General features: G+C 59.8%; 1 protein-coding gene across 1 annotated transcript; it reads left to right on the top strand.

The window, feature by feature from the left end:
* The first annotated feature begins 1,604 nt into the window (after positions 1-1,604).
* GABBR1 (gamma-aminobutyric acid type B receptor subunit 1) lies at positions 1,605-26,603 on the top strand. The gene is made up of 18 exons (XM_054048123.1): positions 1,605-1,851; positions 4,372-4,506; positions 5,729-5,899; positions 6,413-6,514; positions 7,246-7,311; positions 9,366-9,557; positions 9,889-10,131; positions 17,265-17,328; positions 18,010-18,087; positions 18,925-19,075; positions 19,405-19,537; positions 20,021-20,137; positions 20,573-20,680; positions 21,106-21,199; positions 21,550-21,677; positions 23,822-23,950; positions 25,001-25,144; positions 25,401-26,603. The coding sequence occupies exons 1-18, from the start codon at positions 1,633-1,635 to the stop codon at positions 25,650-25,652; spliced, it is 2,526 nt and encodes an 841-aa protein (XP_053904098.1). The 5' UTR covers positions 1,605-1,632; the 3' UTR covers positions 25,653-26,603.
* Positions 26,604-27,202: the final 599 nt, after the last annotated feature.

Below are 27,202 nucleotides of genomic sequence, written 5' to 3'. Positions count from 1 at the left end.
CCTCCTGCCAAGCATCCCCCCGCTGGGGTCCATCTGAGCGCAACCGTGGGTTGTTACCTGGGCTAAGAGTGGGAGGGGGAGGGTGCTGCTCTTAGAGCATGTTGATTTAGAGGGGTGTCCCCACACTGTCCCTCCCCCCCTCCATGCGGGGATCCCACAGGGTCTGTGGCCCCACTGGGTGTTAATGCAGCCAAATGCCAGCGCATGGTGGGAGGGAACCTCTGCCCTGCCCCTCCACACAGCCCCCTTCCCCACTGCTCCCTCACCAACTCCCTCCCTGCCTCTGCCCCACAACCCCCCACCAACTGCTTCCTCCACTCCTCCCCTCACAACACCGCCTCTCCCACCAACCCCCCTGCCCCACTCCTACTCTGTTGCTTTTCACCACATACCCATCCTACCATCCTTCACTTTCTCCCCTCCCTTCCCACCCCTGCATCTTTCCCCCTCCCAGTGCCTCCCCTCTCCATCCCTCTCCTCCCCACTCTCATCCTTCCTCCTCTCCTCCCCCTCCCATCCCTGCATCCTTCCCTCCTTTCCCCCACTCCCACCCCACATCCCTCCCTTGCCCACTCTCACCCTTCCCCCTCTCTCCCTCCCCCTCCCTCCCCTCTCCTCTTTCCCTCCTCCCTCCCCTCCCATCCATGTATCCTTCCATCCTTCCCTCCCCTCGCTCCTCCCCTGCCCACTCTCATCCTTCCCCCCTCCATCCTTCCCCTTCCCTTCCTCAATCTTCTCCCTCCCCTCTCCCATCCCTGCATCCTTCCATCCTTCCCTCCCCTCCCCCACTCCTCCCCCACATCCTTCCCCTCCCCTGCCCACTCTCATCCTTCCCCCTCCCCTCCCCCTTGCTCCTCCCTTTCCTTCACTGAATCCCTCCATCCTTCCCTCCCCTCCCTTCCCCCACTCCTCTCCCATAACCCTCCCCTCTCTTCCTTCTCCCTCCCTCCATCCTTCCCCCGCTCCTCCCCTACAGCCCTCCCCTTGCCCACTCTCATCCTTCCCCCTCCCTCCTCTCCTTCCCCTCTCCTCTCTCCATCCCCCCTCCCCTCCATCCCTCTTCCCCTCCCCCTCCCATCCCTGTATCCTTCCATTCTTCCCTCCTCTCCTTCTCACTCTCATGCTTGCCCCTCCATCCCTCCCATTCCCTCCCTCAATCTTCTCCCTCCCCTCCTCTCCCCCTCCCATCCCTGCATCCCTCCATCCTTCTGGCCCTTCACTTCTCCCCCACCCCTCCATCCTTCCCCCTCCCATAGCTGCATCCTCTCCCTCCTCCCCTCCATACTTCCATCCTTCCCCCTCCCCTCCATCTCTCCCTCTTCCCCCTTTGCTCTTCCTCCTCCCTCGATCCCTGCATCCCTCCATCCTTCCCCCTCCACTTCCAGCATCCCTCCCCTTCCCCTCCGTCTCTCCCCCTCCCTGCATCCCTCCATCCTTCCCCCTTCCCTCCCTCGCTCCTCCCACTCCCCTCCCCCTCGCTCCTCCCCCTCCCTGCATCACCGCATCCCCCCGCCTCGCTCCCTCCCGGCCGGTCCCCCCGCCGCAGCAGAGCCGCGCGCCATGGCCGGGCCCCGGGCCGCCGCCGCCGCCCCCCGCGCGCCCCAGCCCTGAGCGGCCCGGCCCGGCCCGGCCATGCGCCCCGCCGCGCTGCTGCCGCTGCTGCTGCTGACGGGCTGGCCGCTGGCCGCAGGCAGGCGGGCGGTGCACATCGGGGCGCTCTTCCCCATGAGCGGCGGCTGGCCGGGGGGCCAGGCCTGTCTGCCCGCCGTGCGCATGGCGCTGGAGGACGTGAACCGACGCCGGGACATCCTGCCGGACCACGAGCTGCGCCTCATCCACCACGACAGCAAGGTGCGGGGGCGGGCACGGGGGGCCTCTGCGGGGGGCGCGAGGCTCGGCACCAGTGGGGGGCGCCGGCTGGGGGCGCGGGGCACCGGCAGAGGTGCGGGCCCGGGCACAGAGTGCACTAGCGGGAGGGACGGGGCTGGGCATGGGGGGTGCTGGCCTGGGCATGGGGGGCACGAGTGGGGGGCGCGGGGCTGGGCATGGGGGCACCGGTGGGAGGGCACAGGCCTGGGTATGGGGGGTTCGGGGCTGGGCCATGGCGGGGGCACAGGGCTGGGTATGGGGGGCACAGGACTGGGCACAGGAGGTGCAGGGCTGAGTATAGGGGGCATGGGGCTGGGGGGCACAGATGACACGGGGAGCTGGGCATAAGGGGCACCAACAGCACAGGGGGAAAGGGGGCACCAACAGGGCTGGTCACAGAGCACCAAACGGGGTGCACTGACAGGGAGTGCAGGGCTAGTCATGAGGGGTACTGACAACACAGGGGTCTGGGGATTAAGGGGGACACCAATGGGGTTGGGCATGGGGCTGGTCACTGGGGGCACCGATAGGGGGCCCAGAGCTGAGCATAGGGGGCACCACCAGCACAGGGGGCTGGGATACAAGGGGGACACCAACAGGGGGGCTCACAGGGGGCACCAACATCAAGGTGAGCTCAGGGGCACTGGGCTAGGCACATGCGATATCGGGGGTACAGAACCGGACGGGGGTACCAAGAGCAAGGTGAGCAGGGCTCAGGTGGCACCATCCAGGGGGGAGGTGGGCCTGGGGGGCACCAGGGGACGGGCAATGGGAGGAGGAGGTGGCATTCCAGAAGTGTGTGTGGGAGGGGGCTGCACTGAGGAGGCGAATGGCTGGAGGGGAGACACTGAAAGATGCATGCTTCCCTGTCTGTCTCTCTTGTGCACTCATCCTGCCCGTCACACACTGCCCTGTGCTGCCCCTGGCACGTTCACCCTGCCCCTCCCATACTCCCTATTCTGCCCCTCGCACGCTCGTCCTGCCCCTCTCACTTCCTTGTGCTGTGTGTCTCACACCCTCGGGTCTGCCCTTGCTGGCTCTGTTCCTTGTGTGTTCACACTCGCTCCACTCCATGTACACCTGACCTGTTGCACACTCACTGGCTTTTTGTGCACCCGGTGCCCAGCCCTTCTCTTGCACGCCCACTCCCTGGTTTCCTGGGGCATTCGGAGTCACTTTGCCTCTGGCACACTCATCCCTGCTCACTCCTTCCCTCACATCCGCCTCCTCTCTTCCAGTGCCTTCTTCACGGAGCCCTCACTGCCTTTAGGAGAGGAGTGGGGTCTGGTGGGTTAGAGCAGCTAGGGCTGGGAGTCAGGATGCCTGGGTTCTATCCCTGGTTCTGAGTGGAGAGAGGGGTTCAGTGGTTAGAGAAGGGGGGCTGGGAGCCAGGACTCCTGGGTTCTATCCCTCACTCTGGAAGGGGAGTGGGGTCTGGTGGGTTAGAACAGGGAGGATGGGAGCCAGGACTCCCACTCTGCCCCCACCCCTACACCTGCCATGCTCCCTCTGTGTGTCTGTCACCAGGAGAGCTGTCTAAAGTGTATCCAAGGAATTGGCTGGAGTGGGAAAGTCTGCAGAATATTCCTGTGGGAGGGGGGTGGTTGTTGCTATTCTCTGCTTGGAAAGGTGGGATCTTGCTAGGGTGTGGGTGAGCTGCTTTCCTCTCCCCCCTTTTTGTTCCCTGGGGGGCAAATTTTTCAATGAAATTTGGGGAAAAAATTCCAAGAAACTAAAACTTCCCTTCTCAAAATACACAGTATTGAGAGCGAGACCTGACTTCCTCCAACAGCTTTATTCTATCTACCTATCTACCTACCTACCTACCCTGACCTCCTTCTCTCTCTGATCTCTCTGCCTGTCCGCATGTCTCTGTATTTCCCCTGCCTTCATGTCCCCACCTCTCTGTCTCACCCCCCCTTAGCTCCCCAACTGTCATCCCGCCCCCCCAATCTCCTCTGCTCCCTGTGGCTAACAGGTTGCCATGGCAGCACAAGCTGCTTCTCCTGCTGATGGGGTTGTCATGGAAACTGATCTTCTCTCCCCCAGCTGCCATGCCCTGAATAATTCATGGGTCCCTCCTGGTGTCCAGCCAGGATAGGGAGGATGGGCTGTGACCTTCTAGAGAGGAGTTGGGGGAGGGGTGGAGCAGAGAGTCAGGACTCCTGGGATCAATCCCAGGCTCTGGAAGGGCCATGGTATCTAGTGGTTAGAGCAGGGGGGCTTGGAGCCAGAACTCCTCGGTTCTATCCCTGGGGGTGGGTAGGGAGTAGGCTCTAGTGAATTAGAGCAGGGGGGCTGGGAGCCAGGATTCCTTGGTTGTATCTCTGGCTGTGGGAGGGAAATCGGGTCTAGCGGGGAGTCTGGGAGTCAGGACTCTTGGTATAGAGCTGGGTGGGTTGGGAGCCAGGACTCCTGGCTGTGGGAGCGGCATGGTGGGGTGTGGGGTTAGAGCTGGGGTGGGGCGTACCATGGGCGTGATGGTGGATCTGTGCCCTGCAGTGCGACCCAGGCCAAGCCACCAAATACCTGTATGAACTGCTCTACAATGACCCCATCAAGATCATCCTTATGCCCGGCTGCAGCAGTGTCTCCACCTTGGTGGCCGAGGCCGCCCGCATGTGGAACCTCATCGTGGTGAGAGGGGCAGGGGGTTGGAGGGGGGAGGGGTGGTTACGTGGTGGGGGAGGGTTGTAAGCATTTGTATGTGTGAGTGAGGTGGTTGTGTGAGGGTTGGTGCGTGTGTGGGGAAGTGCCACACAGTCCCTGGGAGGACCCCTTCAGTGCAGCAGCCCCCTTAGGGTCATGCTCCCTCCCCGGGGTGAGCCCCTTGGCTTCAGTGCCTCCTGGGACTGAGCCTGGAGCACCCCAGCCATGAGCTCCCTGCAGCGAGTCCACGTGGCTTGGCTCCCCAACAGAGGGAGACTCGTTCCCCTCAAAGGGAGCCATGCACCCCCGGTGTCCTTAAGCTGCAGTGCCTCCCTGCTGGTGTTGTGAATGTTAGATGCCTGGAACACAGCGTGCCGAGTCCTTGGGGAGCACAGAGAACAGCACCCTCCATCTGGGTCGGTTCAGAGCCTAGAGCTCCCCACCGACCATTTCTTCGGCCCTGTCCAGAAACTTCTCCCGCTTCCTGCAACCCCACCGGGCCTGTCCTCCATCCTTTGCCCTTGTTCCCGGGCAAACATTGTCCCCCAGCCCTTTGTTCTCCAGCTGGTCACACCTGGCTGGCTTCCTGCAGAGGGTCATCCATGGTCAGTAGTCGCTAGGTACCGAATGTCCGGGCAATTGTCTTCTGGGACTCTTCATGGCATGGGGCAGCCAGGTGTCAGTCATCCCTGGATCTCTGCAAAGAGAAAACAATTTCCCCCCGCCCACCTAGTCAACAGTGCAGCATATGGAGGAAACTGAGGCACACACTATTCATGCAAAACATTATGAAATATTCCCACTTGGTCACAGGAAGTCATGTCTTGGGACGTTGTGTGTGTTGAGGTGGGAGGTGTTGCATGTATTGTATTTTGTGGGGGATAGGTGTCGGGGTATGGTGTGGGTGTGTTGGGGTGGGGAGCTCTGTGTCAGGGTATTGTGTGTTGGGGTGAGTGGGTTAGTGTGGGGGACTGGGTGTCAGGGTATTGTGTTGGAGTGGGTGTGTTGGGGGGCTGTTGGAGAGGGGGCTGGGCATTGGGGTATTGTGTTGGGGGGCTGTTGGAGTGAGGGGCTAGGTGTCAGGGTATTGTGGTGTGTTGGGGTAGGAGGCTGGGTGTCAGGGTATTGTTGGTGCATGGGTTGGGGGGGGGTGTTGTGTTGTGGGGGCATGTGCTGGCGTGCCCGCCCTGAGCCAGCTCTCCTCCCCCAGCTGTCGTACGGCTCCAGCTCCCCAGCGCTCTCCAATCGCCAGCGCTTCCCCACCTTCTTCCGCACCCACCCCTCAGCCACTCTGCACAACCCCACGCGCGTCCAGCTCTTCAAGAAGTGGGGCTGGACCAAGATCGCCACCATCCAGCAGACCACGGAGGTCTTCACCTCGGTACGGTTGCGGTGCCCTGACCCCCACAGGGATCTGACCCCCACATTCTCCCAGACCCCCATTGAGCCCTGGGCTCCAATCCCCACGGTGCCCCGGGTGCCCCGGCCCCCCCCCACGGGAATCCGGGCCCCCACACCCCACATCCTCTTTGACCCCCATGGGGCCCAGGACCCCCGACCCCTGTAGTCACCCTAGGCTTCCAGTCCAGCACCTCCCAAGTCCCACAGTGACCCAGACCCCCACCGTGACCCACACAGCACCCCTGACCTTGCAGCCACCCCAGACTCCCCTGCCCTGTGCTTCTGACTCCTACAGCTACCCTGGAGCCCACAGTACCCCCTGCCCAGTGCCCCTCATCCTCCCCAGTTCCCTCCCGGTGCCCCGACTCCCTTCCGACCCCCGCTCCCTGTCCCCACCATGCCCCAGAGCTTCCTGCTCTCCCTCATATGGCCCTCCCGCTAGCTCCTCAGCTCTCCCTGACGCTCTCTGCTCTTTCTCCGTCCCCACCCCCAGACCCTGGATGACCTGGACCAGCGGGTGAAGGAGGCTGGCATCGAGATCACCTTCCGCCAGAGCTTCTTCTCCGACCCCTCTGCACCTGTCCGCAGCCTCAAGGTGAGAGACCCCTGAGCTGGGGCTTGCGGGGGATCTGAGGGAGGAGGGGCCTGGGGCTGAAGGAGGAGGGGCCTAGGCTTGGAGGGGGTACCCAAGGCTAAGATGGCGGGGGCATGGGCGCCTGGAGCTGGGTGGGGGGAGCTCAGGGCACAGGGAGGATGGGCCGATGGCTGATGAGTGCCCGGGGCTGGGCCAGGCACTTGGGGGGCACTCCCTGTCTCCCGTGGTGGGAAACTCTGCCCCACCCCATATGTTTCCCATCCCCGTTGTGCTCCCCACGCCCCCTCCCAGCCGGGCGCTCTGTCCATCTGCTGCTGGTTTGCCTTGGGACAACACCGCCCCCTAGACACACAATGGGGCTCCCCTGGGATCTGGGGATCAGGGCGGTCAGGGAAAGTGGTCAGGGACCCAGGGTGCCCCCAGGTTTGGCAGGACCCATGGGACATCCTCCATCTTCCCACAACCTCCTCCCATGGGAGGGGTGTCACAGCCTTGCACGGGGGTGAGGAATGCTCGGAGCCATGCAAAGATATGAAAACGTATGCAAATTGGCAACCGCCTGTGAAGTGGGGAGTGGAGTGGGCGGCAGTGGGTTGTTGTGGGGGTACATGGGGTTGGGGGCTGTGCTGGGGTGTCCGGAGGTAGAGCAGGGGGATAACCGTGTCTCCCCACGGTTCACGTGGGTCGTGACAGTTCCCTCCCCCGCCCCCTCGGTGGCCATGTCCCCACAGCGCCAGGATGCTCGCATCATCGTGGGGCTCTTCTACGAGACTGAAGCACGCAAGGTCTTCTGTGAGGTGAGACCTGCGGGGGAGGTGGGGCTCAGTGTTGGGGGGCAGCCACGGTGGAGGGGCTGTGCTCAGCACTTGGGGGACACCTGGTATGGGGGAATCAGGCTCAGTGCTGGGGGGCAGCCATGGGGGGATGCCCCCAGATCTGGGGAGGAGCTGGGGGGGCAGAGGAGCAAGGATGGCTACCTCCCATAGTCCCAGACACCAGGGCCCTATCCCCTCCAGTCCCCCAGAGGCCAGTGCCAGAATGGCTGGGCTGTGTGTGGTCCAAGCCGGGGGTCACCCCTTCCCTGGGGAGACATTGCACCCACCCCATAGAGCCCTGCTGGGATGGGTCCCTGACACAGCCTCGCCTCTCCTGCCCCATTGTGTGCCTTTTAACTGCAGGGAGACCCCCTCCATCCCCGCACACATCCACAACACACACACGCCCCGCAATGCGTGCATGCTCCACAACGTGCACACACCCCACGCCCTGCAGCGCAGATGCCCTGCCCCCCACAACGCACACGCCTCACCCCCCACAACGCACACGCCCCACAACGCACACACTGCACAATACACACAGACAGGAGATTGCTGAGCCTAGCCAGCCAGATCTGTCTCTGCTCTCTCTCTTGCTCCCCTCCCAGCTCCCCGAACATCTCTGGGGCTCCCCCTAGTGTCCCAGTGGCTCTCGGGTGATGTAAGGCTGAGCCCCACAGCCTCCCATGACACCCCCAGTGCCACCCCTCAGCCCGAGATCTTATCTGTGTCACTTCTGCTGTTGCAGCCTGTGGCCTGCACATCTCTGCTGTAGGGACCCAGGCCTGCTGTGCCGCCTGTCGGTGCCCATGTGTAATGGTGTCCTTTGTGGGTAGTTTGATATTGGGTCAGTCACAGCTGCGCAGCCCCTCACCTGGCTCAGTTGTACTGATCTCCAAGTGCCCTGTCCCAGCGGAGGCGATTCCCTTCCCCATCTGGGAGTCTGGGAATAGCCAGACTAGCCTCAGACCCTTGATCGCGGTGTAACTGTGTCCACCTAGCGGGCTGTACAGATAACTACCATCGTAGAGTGACAGCTGGACAGCATGTGTGTCTGTGTGAACAAGGCCTGGGGGTGTGGGGAGGGGCTGTGTGGAAAGTGACAGGTGGATCCAAAAATAGAGGTACAGAGCTTAGCTAGATCGGAGGGGTGAGGGGATGGATGGATGGAGAGGGGTGTATGGGGATGGATGGAGGGGGGTGTATGGGGATGGATGGAGATGGGGTGTATGAGGATGAATGGATGGATGTAGAGGAGGTGTGTGGGGATGGATGGATGTAGAGGAGGTGTGTGGGGATGGATGGATGGAGAGGGCGTGTATGGGGATGGATGGATGGAGAGGGCAGCGTATGGGGATGGATGGATGGAGAAAGGGTTCATGGGGACGGATTGATGGAGAGGGGGCAAATGGGGATGGATGGAGAGGGCAGCGTATGGGGATGGATGGATGGAGAGGGGGCACGTGGGAACGTGTGGCTGGATGGAGAGGGGGCGCATGGGACGGATGGATGGATGGCTGGATGGAGAGGGGATGTAAGTGGATGGATGGGGAGGGGGCATATGGGGATGGCTGGATGGAGAGGGGGTGCATGGGGATGGATTGATGGAGAGGGGGTGCATGGGGACAGACGGATTGATGGATGGAGGGGGGTTGGATGGAGAGGGGACGTATACGGATGGATGGATGAATGGATGGAGAGGGGACAGATGGATGGATGGAGGGGGGCGCATGGGGACAGATGGATGGATGGGGGGGAATGGGGACGGATGGATGGAGGGGGGCGCATCAGGATGGATGGATGGATGGATGGAGGGGGGCGCATGTGGACGGATGGCTGGATGGAGAGGGGGCAGATGGGGATAGATGGATTGATGGAGGGCTGGGTGGATTGATGGAGGGGGAGTATGGGGATGGAGTGCTGGGTGGATGGATGGATGGAGGGGAAGTAGGGGATGGAGGGCTGGTTGGGTGGCTGGATGGAGCCGCATGCTTGTCTGAGCTGGGTGCCCATCTCTCGGACGTGCCTCTGTGCAGGTGTACAAGGAGAAGCTGTATGGGAAGCGGTACGTCTGGTTCCTGATCGGCTGGTACGCCGACAACTGGTTTCGTATCAAGGACCCCGCCATCAACTGCACGGAGGCAGAGATGGCGGAGGCAGTGGAGGGGCATGTCACTACCGAGATCGTTATGCTGAACCCTGAGAACACCCGCAGCATCTCCAACATGGTGAGGGCAGGAAGAGCCAAGTGCCTGGGAGGCCCTGGGGCAGGGACATCAGGGGGCACAAAGCTGGGAGGGGGTTGTTGGGGGGCATGAGGGACTTGAGGGGTGGGGGAACCAAGGGGGACATGAGAGCACGGGAGCTGGGGTGGGTGGGCAGCAGAGACCGGGAAGAAGAGGGGGATCAGAGAAGACCTTGGAGGAGGCAGTGGGACTGGGGGTCAGTGTGGGACAGGAAGACCTGAAGTGACTGATGAAGAGAGGCAGGGAGGGGGCAGTGGGCCCCCGTATCACTTCCCCTCCTCTGGCTCACTGTCCCCACCCCCCGGCCCTGCAGACCTCTCAGGAGTTCATTGAGAAGTTGCAGAAGCGGCTGGGCAAGAACCCGGAGGAGACGGGGGGTTTCCAGGAGGCGCCGCTGGCCTACGATGCCATCTGGGCCCTGGCCCTGGCACTCAACAAGACCTCGGCCGAACTGGTGAAGAAGGGGCTGCGGCTGGAGGACTTCAACTACAACAACAAGAACATCACAGACGAGATCTACCGTGCCCTCAACTCCTCTGCCTTTGAGGGGGTGTCGGTGAGTGACCCCTGCGCCCCCTGACCTCAACCCCACACCCTCTAATGCCCACCCCAACACCGATGAGATCTACCGCGTCCTCAACTCCTCTGCCTTTGAAGTGGTGTCAGTGAGTGACCCCTGCACCTCCTGACCCCACGCCCGCCTGACCCTGACCCCATGCCCCCTAATGCCCACCCCATCACCAACAAGATCTACCACACCCTCAACTCCTCTGCCTTCAAGGGGATGTCGGTGAGTGCTCCCCGTTTCCCTGGGGTACTGCACCAGTACTAGATGGTGATGGGAAATAAGGGTGTGACTTCACTGAGGGATGGTACTTGATGGCCAACACGTAAACGATGGCGGCTGCCCTTCGTAATCTGAGCCCAGGAGGGGGTTGGGGCCAGGTGACACCTTCTGCCCTGGAAACTGGACAAAGGCTGGAGGAGGGGCCAGGGATGTGGCTGGGGGAGGCAGTGGGAAGGGGTTTCAGTTTGGAGCTGGCTGGGGAGATGGGGGTAGGCCCAGAACCTGAGTCTGGGCTCCCCACCTCCCAAGAGGGATCTGACTGAGGGGTCCTGTTTTCTGTACCTACAAGCACTGTTTTAGACTGTGTTCCTGTCATCTAATAAACCTTCTGTTTAACTGCCTGGCTGAGAGTCACGGTGAATTTCAGGAAGTGGGGGATGCAGGGCTCTGACTCCCCCACACTCCGTGACAACTGGTGGTAACGGTGGGATGTCTTGCACCTCGTGGATGGCGTTTCCTGCAGTAAGTGACTGGGGAACAGTAAAACGAAGGGGGATTAACGAGAACCAGGCGTGCTGAAGGCTCAGAGAGAGTGGTTTCAGGAGGCGGAGGAGCTACACTTAACCCCTGGGAGTGTGTGACCAGTGAGAAGGACTGTTGCAGTAACAGGGTCCCCCTGGGGACTGTGGCAAGCGGTTTCAGGGGTGGAGGAGTCTGTGGCTTGACCCTGGGAGAGAGGTGGTGACCTGGAGAAGGGCTGGCACAGTAGGGGTTCTTCCTGGAAACCATGGGGAGCTAAGAGCACACAGGCCTGGGAGTCCACAACAACTTGGGATCAGCGGGGAGATGTATAACCATCTCCTTAAGAGGGACCTTATAGAGCTGTGCAAGAAGAGGGGGCTTCACAGAGGGAAGGGCACCAAAGCACAGTTGATTGCCCAGCTGGAGGAGGAGGATCGCTTGGAGGAGCTGATCCCTGTCCCTGTGGGAAGCAGCCTGGCAGATGCTGTGCTGGCACCGGTATCTGTACTGGCTGGGAGTGGTCAGACTGCTGCGGCTAGGGGAGGGGCTGGAAGCATACAGACGAACCCCAGGGGCATTGTGACCCCCTCAGCCAGCAAGGGATCCTCAGGACCAAGCTCCCCTTTGCTGGAGCTGAGGCGGCTGGAATGGGAGAGGGAGATAAAACTGAAAAAGCTGGAGAATCGGGAGAAACAGCGGCTGCATGAACTGGAGTTGGCAAAGCTGAGGAGCAGAGAGCACCCTGCTGCGGTGAGTGAAAGGGGACCCAGGACTGCATGGAATTTTGATAAGTACATCCTGTCCCATTTTAAGGAAGGGGAGGACATAAATGAATTCCTGATGGCTTTTGAGAAAGCCTGCGGGCTGCACAGAGTTGATCCTACAGACAGGGTCCGGTTTCTCACCCCCTTACTGGACCCCAAAGTCGTAGGGATGTACAACCAAATGGAAGGGGTGGAGGCAGGGGACTATGAACTGTTCAAAAAGGCCCTGTTACACAAGTTTGGGATGACTCCTGAGGCGTACTGGAAAAAGTTCTGGAGTCAGCGTAAAACTCCTGAGGACACATATCTGGAACTGATCCTCCGAATGGAGGGATATGTCCACAAGTGGGCAGATGGGGCTCAGACTAAGGAGGACATGGTTAAACTGGTTGTACTGGAGCACCTGTATGAACATTGCCTATCCGACCTGAGGATATGGTTGGTGGACAAAAAGTAGAACGCAGGTCAGTTGGCTAACGAGTTTGTGGGCAGCTGGCTGACGAGTTTGTGGACAGCTGGTCGGGGTGGAATGGAGGAGTCCCAAAAGAATAAGCCCACCATGGTGCAGAGAGAGAGTCACCCTGGGACCCCACAAAGGGGGAATGTGAAGAACCCCCCCTCTCAAGGGGAACAACCGGCATCAGGACCAACCAACCAGCTCGAGGGGACCAACGGAACATGAATTGTTATTACTGTGGGCAGAGAGGCCACATATAGACCCAGTGCCCCAAGCTCAAGGACAGACTGTGCAAATCGAACCCTCACAGGGTTAACTGGGTAGGGATGCAACTGGAGGAGGGGCAGGCTTCCCAGGCAGGAAGGGCTGGCAGCTTACCAACTGCTCAGGAGGAAGGAGTTTCCCAGACCAGCTCCTCTGGGGGGGCTTGATGCCTCAGAATCAAGGTTCTCCGTGTACACGGTGGGCACAGGGAAGTCCCTGCGGAGCGAGTGCCTTGTTCCCCTGGAGGTGGATGGGAGGAAGGTTGATGGCTACTGGAACATGGGGCTGAGGTGATGCTGGCCTGGCCCGAGGTGGTGGCCCCAGGTCGAGTGGTGCCTGATACTTACCTGACCCTGACAGGCGTGACCAGAACCCCATTCAAGGTGCCTGTGGTGAGGGTACATTTGAAATGGGGGGCCAACAACGTGGGGGTGCCCCATCACTTGCCCACTGAGGCGTTGATGGGGAGTGACCTAGAGGATTATCCAAGCAACCCCCAAAACGCCCTAGTCGTGACCCGTAGCCAGAGCTGGCGAGGGGCACTACGCCCTGATATCGGGGAAAGTACCTCACCAGAGGTACAGGACCCTACCATGGTGGGGAGGGAGTGCCCAGGGACAAGGCTCAGAGGGGCTGTGGCTTCAGACCCAGCCAGCAAGAGAGAGCAGGCCCCTATCCCTTCCCCAGCCACTGAATTTCAGGCCAAGTTGCAGAAAGATCCTTCCTTGCAGAAGCTAAGGGACCTGGCTGGCCTCAATGCAGCACAGACCATGGGGAAAGGCTGTCAGGAGAGGTTCTTGTGGGAGAAGGATTCCTGTACTGAGAATGTGCTCCCACAGGGAAAGTGGAATTGTGGGGGATCCGGAGGCTGCTGGTGGTCCCCCAGAAGTATCGCCACAAGCTACTGTACCTGGCTCATCACATCCCTCTCTCAGGGTACCAGGGGATCCGGCGTACCGGGCAGAGGCTGCTACAAAACTTTTACAGGCCTGGAATCTTTAATACTGTCCAACAGTATTGCAGATCCTGTGACCCCTGTCAGAGGGTGGGGAAGGCCTGGGACAAGGGGAAAGCGACTTTGAGATCTTTGCCCATCCTAGAGGAGCCTTTTCAGAAGGTGGCTGTGGACATAGTGGGATCTCTCAGCAAGACGACCCGGTTGGGGAAGAAATACATTCTGGTGGTGGTAGATTTTGATACCTGTTACCCCGAGGCAGTGGCCTCGTCTTCTATTGAAGCAGACACAGTGGCAGATGCACTGCTGACCATTTTCAGCCGAGAGGGGTTCCCTGTGGAAGTCTTGTCAGACCAGGTATCCAACTTCATGTCAGTCCTGCTCCGATGCTTGTGGGAGAAATGTGGGGTCCGGCACATCTGGCCTCAGAATCTCACCCCCAATCCAATGGGCTGGTGGAGAGGTTCAGTGGAACTCTAAAGATGATGCTGAAAACCTTTATGAACCAGCACCCGCAGGATTGGGACAAGTATTTACCTCACCTGCTGTTTGCATACAGGGAAGTGCCCCAGGAGTCTACCAGGTTTTTGCCTTTTGAATGGTTATATGGAAGGAGGGTAAGGGGGCCCCTGGACCTGATGAGAGACAAATGGGACGGGAAGGCCACTCCCGATGGAGAATCAGTGGTGGCGTATGTCTTGAACTTCCTAGAAAGAGTTGCTGAGCTCATGGGCTTGGCCAATTTGAATCTGGCCAGAGCCCAGAGGAAACAGAAGGTCTGGTATGACTGTACGGCGCGGGCCCACTCCTACGCCACCGGGGACCAGGTGATGGTTCTCATCCCCGTGAGAAAAAACAAACTACAAACCGCCTAGGAAGGCCCTTTCACGGTTGTCAAGAAACTAAATGAGGTGAACTATGTGGTGGAGCTGTCTGACCGGGCGCACCGTCACCGGGTGTATCATGTTAATATGATGAAGCCATGTTATGACAGGGAAATGTGGCATTGGCCATGTGTGGGCATTGGGAGGAGCAGGGAGATGACCCTTTAGTAGATCTATTCTTTGAGACAGGAGCTGGCTCCTCCTTGGAAACAGTTCCCCTCTCTGATCAGCTAACACCTGCCCAGCAAACTGACATCAGAAGGGTGCTGCATTTGTACCAACAGCTGTTTTCCAACCAGCCTGGACTCTCTAATCTGACTGTCCACTGGGTGGAGACAGGATGGCATCCTCCTATAAGATGCTCCCCCTTCCGATTCACAGGGAAACTGCTCAGGACCTGGAAAGAGAAGTCAGTGACATGCTGGCTTTGGGGGTGATCCAGCCATCTTCCAGCCCTTGGGCCTCTCCTGTGGTATTGGTCCCCAAAAAGGACGGATCAATCCAGTTCTGTGTGGACTGTCGGAAGCTTAATACTACCACCGTATCTGATGTCTACCCCATGCCCAGGCCTGACGAGCTCCTAGACAAGCTGGGAGGAGCTTGCTACCTTACCACTATGGATCTTACAAAGGGCTACTGGCAAGTGCCACTGGATGCAGATGCCAGGCTGAAATCTGCCTTTATCACCCCTCTGGAGCTCTAAGAACCTGACCCTGCCTTTTGGACTCAAGGGGCACCTGCTACCTTCCAGTGCCTAGTGAATTAGCTACTGAGGGGATGGAGAGTTTTGCCTTGTACATTGATGACATCTGTGTCTTTAGCCAGACCTGGGAGGACCATATGTCCCAGGTTAAACAAGTGCTGGACTGATTCCAGGAGGCTGGGCTGACCATAAAAGCTGAGAAGTGCAAGATGGGGATGGCCGAAGAATCATATCTGGACCACCAGGTGGGGAGCGGCTGCCTAAAGCCAGAACCAGCCAAGGTGGAGGTGATCAGAGACTGGCCCGCTCTCCAAACTAAAAAGCAGGTCCAGGCATTTATTGGGATAGCAGGGTATTATCAAAGATCTGTGCCACACTTTAGCTCCATAGCCACCCCCATCACTGAGCTATGCAAGAAGGAAAAGCCAGACAAGGTGGTCTGGACCGAGCAGTGCCAGAGGGCTCTCTGTGTGCTGAAGGAGGCTCTGGTCAGTGGCCCAGTTCTGGTAAACCCAGACTTTAACAAGCCCTTTATGGTGTTCACCAATGCCTCAGACATGGGGCTGGGTGCAGTGTTAATGCAGGTTGATGAAAAGGGGGAGAGACACCCTATTGTGTACTTAAGCAAGAAGTTGTTACCTCGGGAGCAAAACTACGTGGTAATAGAGAAGGAATGCCTGGCTATGGTATGAGCCCTTAAGAAACTCCAATCATATCTATTTGGGTTACACTTCACTGTGTACACTGACCACTCTCCCTTGACCTGGCAACACCAGATGAAAGGAGCCAATGCCAAGCTCCTGAGGTGGAGCCTGCTCCTCCTGGATTACGATATGGAGGTGGTCCATGTGAAGGGGAGTGCCAACATGATAGTTGATGCCTTTTCCTGGAGAGTGGGGCCTGAACTTCCCCAGGTCACTGGTCAGAGTGACCCCACTCATTTCAGTCTCGAAGGGGGGAGAGATGTGATGGAGTAAGGAGTAAGGAGTATTAACCTGGTAATATTGCATGGGAGTTTTACTAGTTTACTGTCTTCTGCTAACATGGGGCGTGCCTCCGTTTCCCTGGGGTACTGCACCAATACTAGATGGGGATGGGAAATTAGGGTGTGACTTCACTGAGGGATGATACTTGACGGCCAGTATGTAAAGGATGGCTGCTGCCCTTCGTAACCTGAGCCCAGGAGGGGGTTGGGGCCAGGTGACACCTTCTGCCCAGGAAACTAGACAAAGGCTGGAGGAGGAGCTGGGGATGTGTGGCTGGGGGAGGCAGCAGGAAGGGGTTTCAGTTTGGAGCTGGCTGGGGAGACAGGGGGAGGCCCAGAACCTGGGTCTGGGCTCCCCACCCCCCAAGAGGGACCTGACTGAGGGGGTCCTGTTTTCTGTACCTACAAGCACTGTTTTAGACTGTGTTCCTGTCATCTAATAAACCTTCTGTTTTACTGGCTGGCTGAGAGTTGCAGTGAATTTCAGGAAGTGGGGGGTTCAGGGCCCTGACTCCCCCACACTCTGTGACAACCCTGCACCCCCAATCCCATACCCCCCTACCGCGACCCTGCGCCCCCCTGACTCCGCACTCCTAATGGCCACTTCATCACCGACATCTACTGCACCCTCAACTCCGCCTTCGACGGGGTGTCGGTGAGTGAACCGTGTGCCCCATAATTCACATCCTGCGCTCCCCAACCCCGACCCTGCGCCCCCTATTGCCCGCTCCGTCACTGACGAAATCTACCATGCCCTTAACTGTTCCGCCTTCGAGGGGGTGTCAGCAAGTGACCCCCGTGCCACCTGACCCTGTGCCCCCTGACCCCAACCCCACACCCTCTGACCCCAATTCTGCGCCCCCATCCCTGACCCTGTGTCCCCTAACCCTTGTGCCCGCCCTGTCACCGACGAGATCTACCGTGCCCTCAACTCCCCTGCCTTCGCGAGGGTGTTGGTTAGTGACCCCTGTGACCCCTAATTCATACTCTGTGCCCATAACCCTGACCCTGTGCCCCCAACCTTAATGCTGCTCCCTGCACCCATAACTCTAACCCCACTCCCTGAACCCCTAACCCCCATCCCTAACTCCTGCACTCTCTTTAGCGCCCCCTAACCCCTCTCCCCCTGTCTGTAGGCCCAGGGCTCAGCCTAGCCTGTGGGCATTGAGCTCCATGCCAGGAGGCCAGTGTCCCTGCTCCCTGGCCTGCAAATTCCCCAGCCCCCCAGCACTGCATGCCCTGCACATTGCTGCCAGCTCAGCAGGGCAGTCCCCCATCAGTGAGCACTGCCCACCAGGTGACAGCTCTACTGCTGCTGCCAGCGAGGAGTGCGTGATGACGCTGGTCTGTGTGTATCTCCCTGCCCAGGGTCACGTGGTATTCGACGCCAGTGGCTCCCGCATGGCCTGGACCCTCATCGAACAGCTGCAGGGTGAGTGACGCCCCCGCCCCGTGCAACAGCTCGACAACCTCAACCTTGCGCAACAGCTTGACAACTACCGCTCTGCACAACAGCTTGACAACCCCCTCACTGTGCAACACCACAATACAGTCCCTTGCACAACATAGCACAGCTACCCCACCCAACACATCACACAGCACAACAACCCTCCACACTACACAATGCAACACCACACCATGAAACAGCACCACACACAAGAAACAACAACCCTCTGCTCACACCACACAGCGATGCGCCACCGAGCAACACATGAACTCCGCACACCACGCAGCACAACACAGACACCAGCACAACAACACAACAGCATTCCCCCAAGCATACCACACCACACAACAACCCCTGAACACACCACACACTGCACTACACTAGGACACCCAAGACAACAATGCCTTTCCCCCACACATCCTAGCATGCCAACCCCAGAACACACCACACAACAACCCCTAGCTCCAGGGCGACAGACAGCCTGGCGTGCTCGACCCTTCTGCCCCCCATGCTCATATCACACAGGTCGCTCCTCCCATCTAGCCCCCAGGGCTCCCCACCCAGGCCCGGAGGCAGGAGGCTGCAGTGCTGCAATGGGGGGGGGGGGGAAGCTCTTTGCACTTGGAGCTCGTCCCCCTAGCCTGACCCGTCCCCCTCTCCCGGCAGGTGGGGTCTACAAGAAGATCGGCTACTACGACAGCACTAAGGACAACCTCTCCTGGTACAACAACGACAAGTGGATTGGTGAGCCGGGGCTGCCCATGCTGCTGGGGATTATGGGAACCGCCCCCCTGGGGTTCCTGTTCTTGGGAGTCTGGCACCTCCCACCGCCGGGAACTGTGGGAATAGCCCCCCTGGGGTTCCTGTTCCTGGGCATCTGGCAGCACCTTCCACCAGGGAGAGTGGGAACCGCCCCCCCGGAGTTCCCGTTCCTGGGCATCTGGCACGTCCCACCCCTGGGGGTTGTGAGAACCACCCCCATGGGGTTTCCATTCCTGGGCATCTGGCACCTCCTGCTGCCGGGGATAGTGGGAACTGCCCCCCTGGGGTTCCTGTTCCTGGGCATCCTTCGCCTCCCACCCCGGGGATTGTGGGAACTGCCACCCTGGGGTTCCCAGACCTGGGCATCTGGCACCTCCCGCCGCCGGGGATTGTGGGAACCACCCCCTTGAGGTTCTTGTTGCCAGGGTCTCTGGCCCTGCCCACTGCCAAGGATTGTGGGAACTGCCTCCCTGAGGTTCTTGTCACCAGGGTCTCTGGCCCTGCGTGCCACTGGGGATCATGGGAACTTCCCCCCAGGGGTTCCTGTCACCAAGGGATCTGGCCCCTCTGCCGCGGGGGGTTATGGGAATTGCTCCCTGTGGGGATGGGGGCAGACATGGATCCCTGTGGATTTGGGGGCTTATCTGGGTACTGGGAGCTCTGGGGGCATGTTTGGGTCACTGAGAGTGTGAACCTCCCCTGCCTTGAGCCAGGGCCTGGTCTGGTGCTTGAGGAGCCTTCCCCTCCTCCAGGGCTGGGGGGATGTGGGGGCAGTATTGTGCTTAGGTCAGCCCCTCCTCACTGTGCTCTCTGCTGCAGGGGATGCCCCCCCGGCTGACTACACCAAGGTGATCACCACCTTCCGTTTCCTGTCGCAGAAGCTCTTCATCTCAGTGTCAGTGCTCGCGAGCCTGGGCATCCTGCTGGCCATCGTCTGCCTAGCCTTCAACATCTACAACGGGCACGTCCGGTTAGTGCCCCCCACCTCCCTGCCCCACCGCTATCCCCCACCCCTCCTGTCTTGGGGTGGGAGCTGGGCTGTGGCCCCCACCTTCCAGGTGATGGCTGCGTCTGGAGGGGCTGGTCTGGGGGGAGGGGGCGGGAGCCAGGCCGGGGGTACCCCCCCAGGTGGTGGCTGCGTCTGGAGGGGCCGGTCTCTGCGGGGGGGGGGGGGGGCGGGAGCCAGGCTGGGGGTACCCCCCAGGTGATGGCTGCGTCTGGAGGAGCTGATCTCGGGGGGAGGGGGCGGGAGCCGGGATGTGGGGTATCCCCCAGGTGATGGCCGTATCTGCTCTGCAGGTACATCCAGAACTCCCAGCCCTATCTCAACAACATGACGGCCGTGGGCTGCACGCTGGCGCTGGCCGCTGTCTTCCCCCTGGGGCTGGATGGCTACCACATCGGGTCTGGGCTCTTCCCCTTCGTCTGCCAGGTGGGGCAGGGCATTAGGGCTGGGGTGCAGCAGGGTGGGGAGGGCCCAGGACCAAGAATGATTTAGTTGGGGATTGGTCCTGCTTTGAGCAGGGGGTTGGACTAGATGACCTCCTGAGGTCTCTTCCAACCCTGAGATTCTATGATTCTATGAATGGGGGGATGAGGGAAAAGAGCGATGGGGAAGGGGGAGGGCTCGAGTTGGGGTGCTGGCAGGGGGCAGGGCTGAAGATGGGGCCGGTAGGGGCCGGGGGACAGGACTGAAGCCAGGGGGCCAGCAGGGGGTGAGGGGATAGGGCTGAAGACAGGGGCTCAGCAGGGGATGCCAGCAGGTGGCAGGGCAGAAGGTGGGAGGCAGGGCACAATATGGGGGGCCCAGCAGGGAGCGGGGGCAGAGTGCAAGATGGGGGGCCCAGCAGAGGGCAGGGCTGAAGATGGGGCCCCAGCAGGAGGTGCTCTCACTCTGGTCTCTGCTCCCTGGCAGGCCCGGCTCTGGCTGCTGGGGCTGGGGTTCAGCCTGGCCTACGGCAGCATGTTCACTAAAATCTGGTGGGTGCACACCGTCTTTACCAAGAAAGAGGAGAAGAAGGAGAGACGCAAGGTGAGGGGTGCTAGGGGGCGCCGGGTTGCAGGGAGTGGGGTGCTATGTTGGGGGGCACCAGGGGCCACTGTGGAGTAAAGGGGTGCTGGGGGCATTGTGGAGCAGGGTCACTGGAGGGCACTGTGTAGGGGTTGCTGGGGGTCTTGTGGAGCAGGGGGCACTGGGAGGTGCTGTGGGGGGGGTGCTAGGGGTTGCTGGGAGGCACTATGGGGGGTGCTAGGAGGCGCTGGGGGGAAGTGTGTGGGGGGTGCTAAGGGTCTCTTGGCGGTGCCAGGGGGTCAGTGTGTCGGGTGCTGGGGGTCACTGGAAGGCAGTGTGTTGGGTGCTTGAGGACGCTGGGGGGTCAGTGTGTAAGGGCACTATGGGTTGCTGGGAGGCACTGTGGGGGGTGCCAGGGGGTGCTGGACTGTGGCGCTAACTCTGCATGGTTGGCAGACCCTGGAGCCCTGGAAGCTGTACGCCACCGTGGGGCTGCTGGTGGGGCTGGACGTGGTCATGCTGGCCGTCTGGCAAATCGTCGACCCGCTGCATCGCACCATCGAGGTACAGCCCCAACATGGCACTGCTGCGGGAAAGCTCGTGGCCCCAGGGGCCCCATGTCGGGGGCACGCGTGGGGGAAGTTCATGGCCCCAGGGGCCCCATGTCGGGGGCACGTGTCGGGGAAGTTCATGGCCCCAGGGGCCCCGTGTCTGGGGCACGCGTCGGGGAAGCTCGCGGCCCCAGGGGCCCCGTGTCTGGGGCATGCGTCGGGGAAGTTCGCGGCCCCAGGGGCCCCATGTCGGGGGCACGCGTCGGGGAAGTTCGCGGCCCCAGGGGCCCCATGTCGGGGGCACGCATCGGGGAAGCTCACGGCCCCAGGGGCCCCGTGTTGGGGGTGCGCAGCGGGGAAGCTTGCAGCCCCGGGGGCCCCAGCTGGGGGCTCTGATCTGCCCCCCAGCATTCACCCCTCTGCCCTCCGTTGCTGTAGGAATTCACCAAAGAGGAACCGAAAACCGACATCGACGTATCAATCCTGCCCCAGCTGGAGCACTGCAGCTCCACCAAGATGAACACCTGGCTGGGTAAGCTGGGGCACTGGGCACAGGCAGTGGGGGGCAGGGGGATGGGCAGTATCTGGGGGGAGGGGTGCTGACTCAGTGCGGGAGGGGGCCCAGGTTCAGGTGGGGGATGGGCAGTGTTTGGAGGAGAGGGGCCCTGGCTCAGCTGCGAGGGCAGTGTCTGGGGAGTGATCCTGGGATAGTCGACCCACAGCTGCCTGCCCCCTGGGGCGGGGGCCGCTCTTGTCCTGTCCCCTCCCACCCACCTCCCTCCCTTTGCAGGCCTCCCTCACCTTTCCCCACCCCAGTCTCTTGTGTTCCCATCCTGTTTCCAGCCCCCTGACAGATCTGACCCATGCCCCCGTCCCACACAGGGATATTCTATGGGTTCAAGGGACTGCTGCTGCTGCTGGGCATCTTCCTGGCCTACGAGACCAAGAGCGTCTCCACCGAGAAGATAAATGACCACCGAGCTGTTGGCATGGCCATCTACAACGTGGCGGTGAGTGAGTGTGCCCCGCTGTGGCCCACTGCCCCCCAAACCTCACCATCACGGTGGTGAGTGAGTGTACCCTGCTGTGACCCACTGCCCCCCAAATCCCCCTCCAAACCTCACCATCATGGTGGTGAGTGAGAGTGCCCCACTGTGACCCACTGCCCCTCAAACCTCCCCCCCAAACCTCACCATCATGGTGGTGAGTGAGAGTGCCCCACTGTGACCCACTGCCCCTCAAACCTCCCCCCCAAACCTCACCATCACGACAGTGAGTGAGTGTGCCCCACTGCCCCCGAACACCCCCCCACCTCACCATCACGACAGTGAGTGAGTGTGCCCTGCTGTGACCCACTGCCCCTCAAACCTCCCCACTGTCACGGAGTCGCCAGGCAATGCTCTGGAACTACTCCATACAAAGCCAGTCAGGACTCTGGGGAAGCCTCCTCTCTCCGAGCACACTGTCTTGAGGACAAAAAGCTTTCACAGCTTCGACCTTCCTGGGTCTGACCTCGGAGCATTCAGCATCCCCTTCCACACCATGTGCTTCACACAGCGAGTCCACCCGGGCGGGGCTCCTGGGGAAGCTAGAGGGCCCTGCACTCCACAGACCTGACTCTCAGCCAGCTGGTAAAACAGAAGGTTTATTAGTCGACAGGAACACAGCATAGAACAGAGCTTGCCATCACAGAAATCAGTGACTTTCAGCCAAGTCCCATCTTCGGGAGTCCCGGGCCAGAAGCCCTGGACTCCCCCTCTTCCAGTCCCCTCAAGCAGACTCTCAGCTTCCAGCCACCTGACCTCTGACACACACACGCCTCTTTGTCTCGCTTCCCGGGCACTCACCTGGTTGTCACCTGCTTGCATCCCCCTCCTGGGTCTCAGGTTACGAAGAGCACCAGTCATAGCATATGTGCAGGCAGCTGGAGCAGCTTCACCTGCCCCAGAGGTCTCCGCCAAAGTTACAACCCCCTATTCCCACCACCGAGGTATTGGTGCAGCACACAGGGAAACTGAGGCACACACAGTATTCATGCAAAACAGTAAAACTCACATAGGCTCAACAGTAAGACTCACATACAACATAACAAGAGAAAATCCCCACTTCGTCACAGCCACTGCCCCCCCCCAACCTCCCCCTGCCCCTCCAAATCTCCCAACCACGGCAGTGAGTGCGCCCTGCTGTGACCCACTGCCCCCCCCAACCTCTCCACCATGGTGGTGAGTGAGTGCACCCCGCTGTGACCCACTGCCCCCCCAACCTCCACGGCGGTGAGTGAGTGCACCCTGCTGTGACCCACTGCCCCTCCAAACCTCCTCACTGCCCCCCAACCTCCCCACCATGGCGGTGAGTGAGCGCACTCCGCTGTGACCCACTGCCCCTCCAAACCTCCTCACTGCCCCCCCAACCTCCACGCCATGGCGGTGAGTGAGTGCACTCTGCTGTGACCCACTGTCCCCCCCCAACCTCCCCACCATGGCAGTGAGTGAGTGCACTCCGCTGTGACCCACTGCCCCCCCCCAACCTCCCCACCATGGCAGTGAGTGAATGCACCCCTCTGTGACTCACTGCCCCTCCAAACCTCCTCACTGCCCCCCCCAACCTCCACGCCATGGCGGTGAGTGAGTACACTCTGCTGTGACCCACTGCCCCCCCCCCAACCTCCCCACCATGGCAGTGAGTGAGTGCACTCCGCTGTGACCCACTCCCCCCCCCAACCTTCCCACCATGGCAGTGAGTGAATGCACCCCGCTGTGACTCACTGCCCCTCCAAACCTCCTCACTGCCCCCGCAACCTCCATGCCACGGCGGTGAGTGAGTGTGCCCCGCTGTGACCCACTGCACGCCAGCCACCTAGTGCACCCTCAAACCTCCCCACTGTGCTGTGTCAATGGCCTTTTACAACATGGCAGTGAGTGTGCTCCGCTGCGCCCCAACACTTAACTGTATCCCACTGTGACCCCCAAGCATCCCTCCGGGCTATGACAGTGCATGTGCATTCAGTACCCCCATGTTGTGCCACAGCCATGTGAGGTGTGTGTGTGTGGGGAGTAGCTACATGGAGCGGGTTTGGGGTGTCGGGGCAGGTCTCTCTGTCTCCCCCTCCCCACGCAGTGACCCTACCCGCCCGCCGGCTCCGGCTATGCCGCAGGTGCTGTGTCTGATCACTGCCCCCGTCACCATGATCCTGAACAGCCAGCAGGACGCTGCCTTTGCCTTCGCCTCACTGGCCGTCGTCTTCTCCTCCTACATCACCCTGGTGGTGCTCTTCGTGCCCAAGGTAGGACCCCACCCCCACCCACCTGCAGGGACAGGGGTCAGGATCTCCGCACTGGGAAAGTGCTGGGCTGTTCTCTCCCTGTTTGACTGTTGGTGCAGGGATAGCACGGGGGGCTCAGAATCTTTGGTCTGGAGTTAGCATTGTGATGTTAAGTATCAGAGGGGTAGCCGTGTTAGTCTGGATCTGTAAAAAGCAACAGAGGATCCTGTGGCACCTTTAAGACTAACAAATGAATTGGAGCATAAGCTTTCATGGGTGAATGCCCACTTCATCAGACGCATGTCACATGCGTCTGACAAAGTGGGCATTCACCCATGAAAGCTTATGCTCCAATTCATCTGTTAGTCTTAAAGGTGCCACAAGGACCCTCCATTGTGATATTGTCTCTGACAGTCAGTGAGGGGAGGGAGTTGGAGGTCTGTGCTGTGGGTGTAGTGTTGGGGTGTTTTCTATGACTCACTCAGTTGAGGGGGTAGCTGGAGGTCTGGGGTCTCTGTGCCAGGTGCACTACTGGCTTGTTGTTTCTTGTCTGATAGAGTGAGAGAGGAGGGTAGTTGGGTTTTCAGGGGATTTTTTCTGGGTATAGCATTGAGGCGATTGTCTCTGACAGTCAGTGGGGCAGTTGGGGGGTTGGTTCTGTGGATGAACTGTCTCTGACAGTCAGGGGGCAGGTGTAGTGTTGGGGTATTGTGTCTGAGTGTCAGTCAGGGGTATAGTTGGGAGTCAGCACTCTGGATGTAGTATTATTTCTGTCAGTTAGGGGGTAGTTGGGAGTCAGTGCTCCAGGTGTAGGCTTGTCTCCGACAGTCAGTGGGGGGGGAGGGGAGTAAGTTGGCAGTCAGTGCTCTGAGTGTGCCATGTCTCTGACAGTCAGCAGGGGGGAGTTGGGAGTCACTGCTCCAGGTGTAGTCTGGTCTCCGACAAGTTGGAAGGGGGTTTGGAGTCAGTGCTCCGGATGTAGTCTTGTCTCCGACAGTCGGCAGGGGTGGTGGTTGGGAGTCAGTTCTCCCGGTGTACTGTTGTCCCTGATAGTCACTGCGCTTGTTGCAGATGCGGCGTCTCATCACCAGGGGCGAGTGGCAGTCAGAGCAGCAGGATACCATGAAAACGGGCTCGTCCACCAACAACAATGAGGAGGAGAAATCCCGGCTGCTGGAAAAGGAGAACAGGGAGCTGGAGAAGATCATTGCAGAGGTGAGGGTTGATCCTCCATCCTGCGACTTTGGGGGGGGAGAGCGGTGGGGACCTGATGGGGCGCTCCCATACTGTGATTATGGGGTGTGGGGTATAAAGTGGGGGTGAGACACCAGAACCCTACACTGGTGACGTCCTCTCCTCCACCTCCCTCTGAAGCTGGGGACTTAGGGGGGTGGGAGGGAAGGGGGCTCATGACCCACTCAGGGGTGGGGGAAGCATTACACTCATTCACCCCTCCCCCTCTTTCCGGCAGAAGGAGGAGCGCGTCTCCGAGCTCCGCCAGCAGCTCCAGGACCGGCAGCAGCTGCGCTCCCGGCGCCGCCCCTCCAACCCCTCCTCGCGGGATGGCTGTGCTGCTGACAACCACTTCACCAACGCGGCCGGGCCCGTGCCCACCCTCTACCAGCCCAGCCTGCCCCTGGTGCGCTGCCTCGTCTCCGAGCAGGCCGACAAGCTGGGCCGCAGCAACTGCGACGGCAGCCGCGTCCACCTGCTCTACAAGTGACCACTGAGGTGGCGGGGCTTGAGAAGGGGGCGGGACTCGGGAAGGGGCGGAGCTAAATAAGATCTCTTCCCCCCTCTCTCTCCCACCCATCACATCACTTAGCTTTGTAAAATCTCTCTGTATCCATCCATCTTCCCTTCCCCCATCCAAGATCCGGGTGCCAAGTGATGTCCAGGTGCAGAGTAAAATGTGCACCTCGCCTGATCTATCCCGAGTGACTAGCTTGGGCAGTGTCAGGTGGGAAGGGGCAGCTGCTTATAACCAAGGCGATGTGGGGAGGGCAGGGTGAATCGAGAAGGGAAAGTTACCCCTTGAGCACTCCAGCAAGGCGTGCAGTCTCACTGTAGCACAGAGTCAGACCCGGTGGCCCCCAACATACAGTCATGCACAGCCGAATCTAGTTACTGGGACATACAGTCAAGGTGTAGTGCACAACCGGATTTAGTTATTCATATGTACAGTATTATTGTAGCCTAGAACCAGGTTTGGTTATATGTAAGTACAATCAGACTGTAACACACAGCCAGATCTGGTGACTTGTATGTACGATCAAACCGTTGTGCACAGGTGAGTCTGATTACTGTAATGTACTGTCAGACTGTAGTGTAAAACCAGGTCTCATTTACTTGTAAGTACAGTCAGACTGTAGCGCACAGCTGAGTCTGGTACAGTTGGACTGGAGTGCAAAACCAGACCCGGTTACTTGTATGTTTAAACTAGTGAACAGCTGGGTCTGGTTCCATGTGAGTGCAGTCTGATTGTAGCACACAACCAGATCTGGTTACTTGTATGTACAATCAGACTGTAGCACACAACTGGGTCTGGTTACTGTCTGTACTATCAAAATGTAATGCACAGTCGGGTCTGGTTACTGTAATGTACTGTCAGACTGTAGTGTACAACCAGATCTGGTTTCTCAGTTGCACTTTAGTGAACAACTGGATCTGGTTACTATTGTGTGCAGTTGTGTTGTTTATGTGCAAAATTCATCTGCTTCCTTTTGCATACATTGGCCCTGGAGGTCACCTGGAGGCTCTGCAGTCAGATCACGGTGTAACACCAGCTCTAGCAACTCCCAGATACAGTAGGAGCATAGAACGAGCTAGTGACTTTCATGTACAGTCAGCCTGTATAGCACAATCAGCAGTGAATGTCGTCATCCGCCAGCGTCCCAGCTGTAGGGGATGACCCACCCTGGTTACCCCTAAGAATGGCCATGCAGACCTGGATATCTTGTGCACAGAGTCAGGTCAGGTTACTCTGTCTACCCCAACTGACTGGAAGGGGGGATGAGGCAGGGTCACACTCTCCCAAAGATAGATTGGGCTTTCGCGGGGGGGATGGGATTGACATTGTTATCTGAGCCCTGCTCTGACCAGGTGACTCTGGGTGGAGAGCTCCGCTGGGGGCCAGCCCGCAATCTGACTAGTGTATAGCCATTTCCCCAGCCACAGCTGCTCCTGAGGGCCTCTTCCTGCCTGGATAGAGACAGCCTCAGCCCTGTGCTTCTGCTGGGGGTGTGGGGGATGGGGAGCGCTCCAGCTGGCCAC

This window comes from Malaclemys terrapin, chromosome 13, assembly GCF_027887155.1.
Source record: "Malaclemys terrapin pileata isolate rMalTer1 chromosome 13, rMalTer1.hap1, whole genome shotgun sequence".
Lineage (NCBI taxonomy): Eukaryota > Metazoa > Chordata > Testudines > Emydidae > Malaclemys > Malaclemys terrapin.
This window is presented reverse-complemented; position numbering and strand designations above follow the sequence as displayed.

What these genes read in the sequence shown, in the direction of transcription:
- GABBR1 (XM_054048123.1), top strand. Translation starts at nt 1,633, where the DNA reads ATGCGCCCCGCCGCGCTGCTGCCGCTGCTGCTGCTGACGGGCTGGCCG. An exon ending in CCCGCAGCATCTCCAACATG is followed by an intron (nt 9,558 to 9,888) that starts GTGAGGGCAGGA and finishes CCGGCCCTGCAG; the next exon opens with ACCTCTCAGGAGTTCATTGA. An exon ending in CAACAACGACAAGTGGATTG is followed by an intron (nt 18,088 to 18,924) that starts GTGAGCCGGGGC and finishes TCTCTGCTGCAG; the next exon opens with GGGATGCCCCCCCGGCTGAC.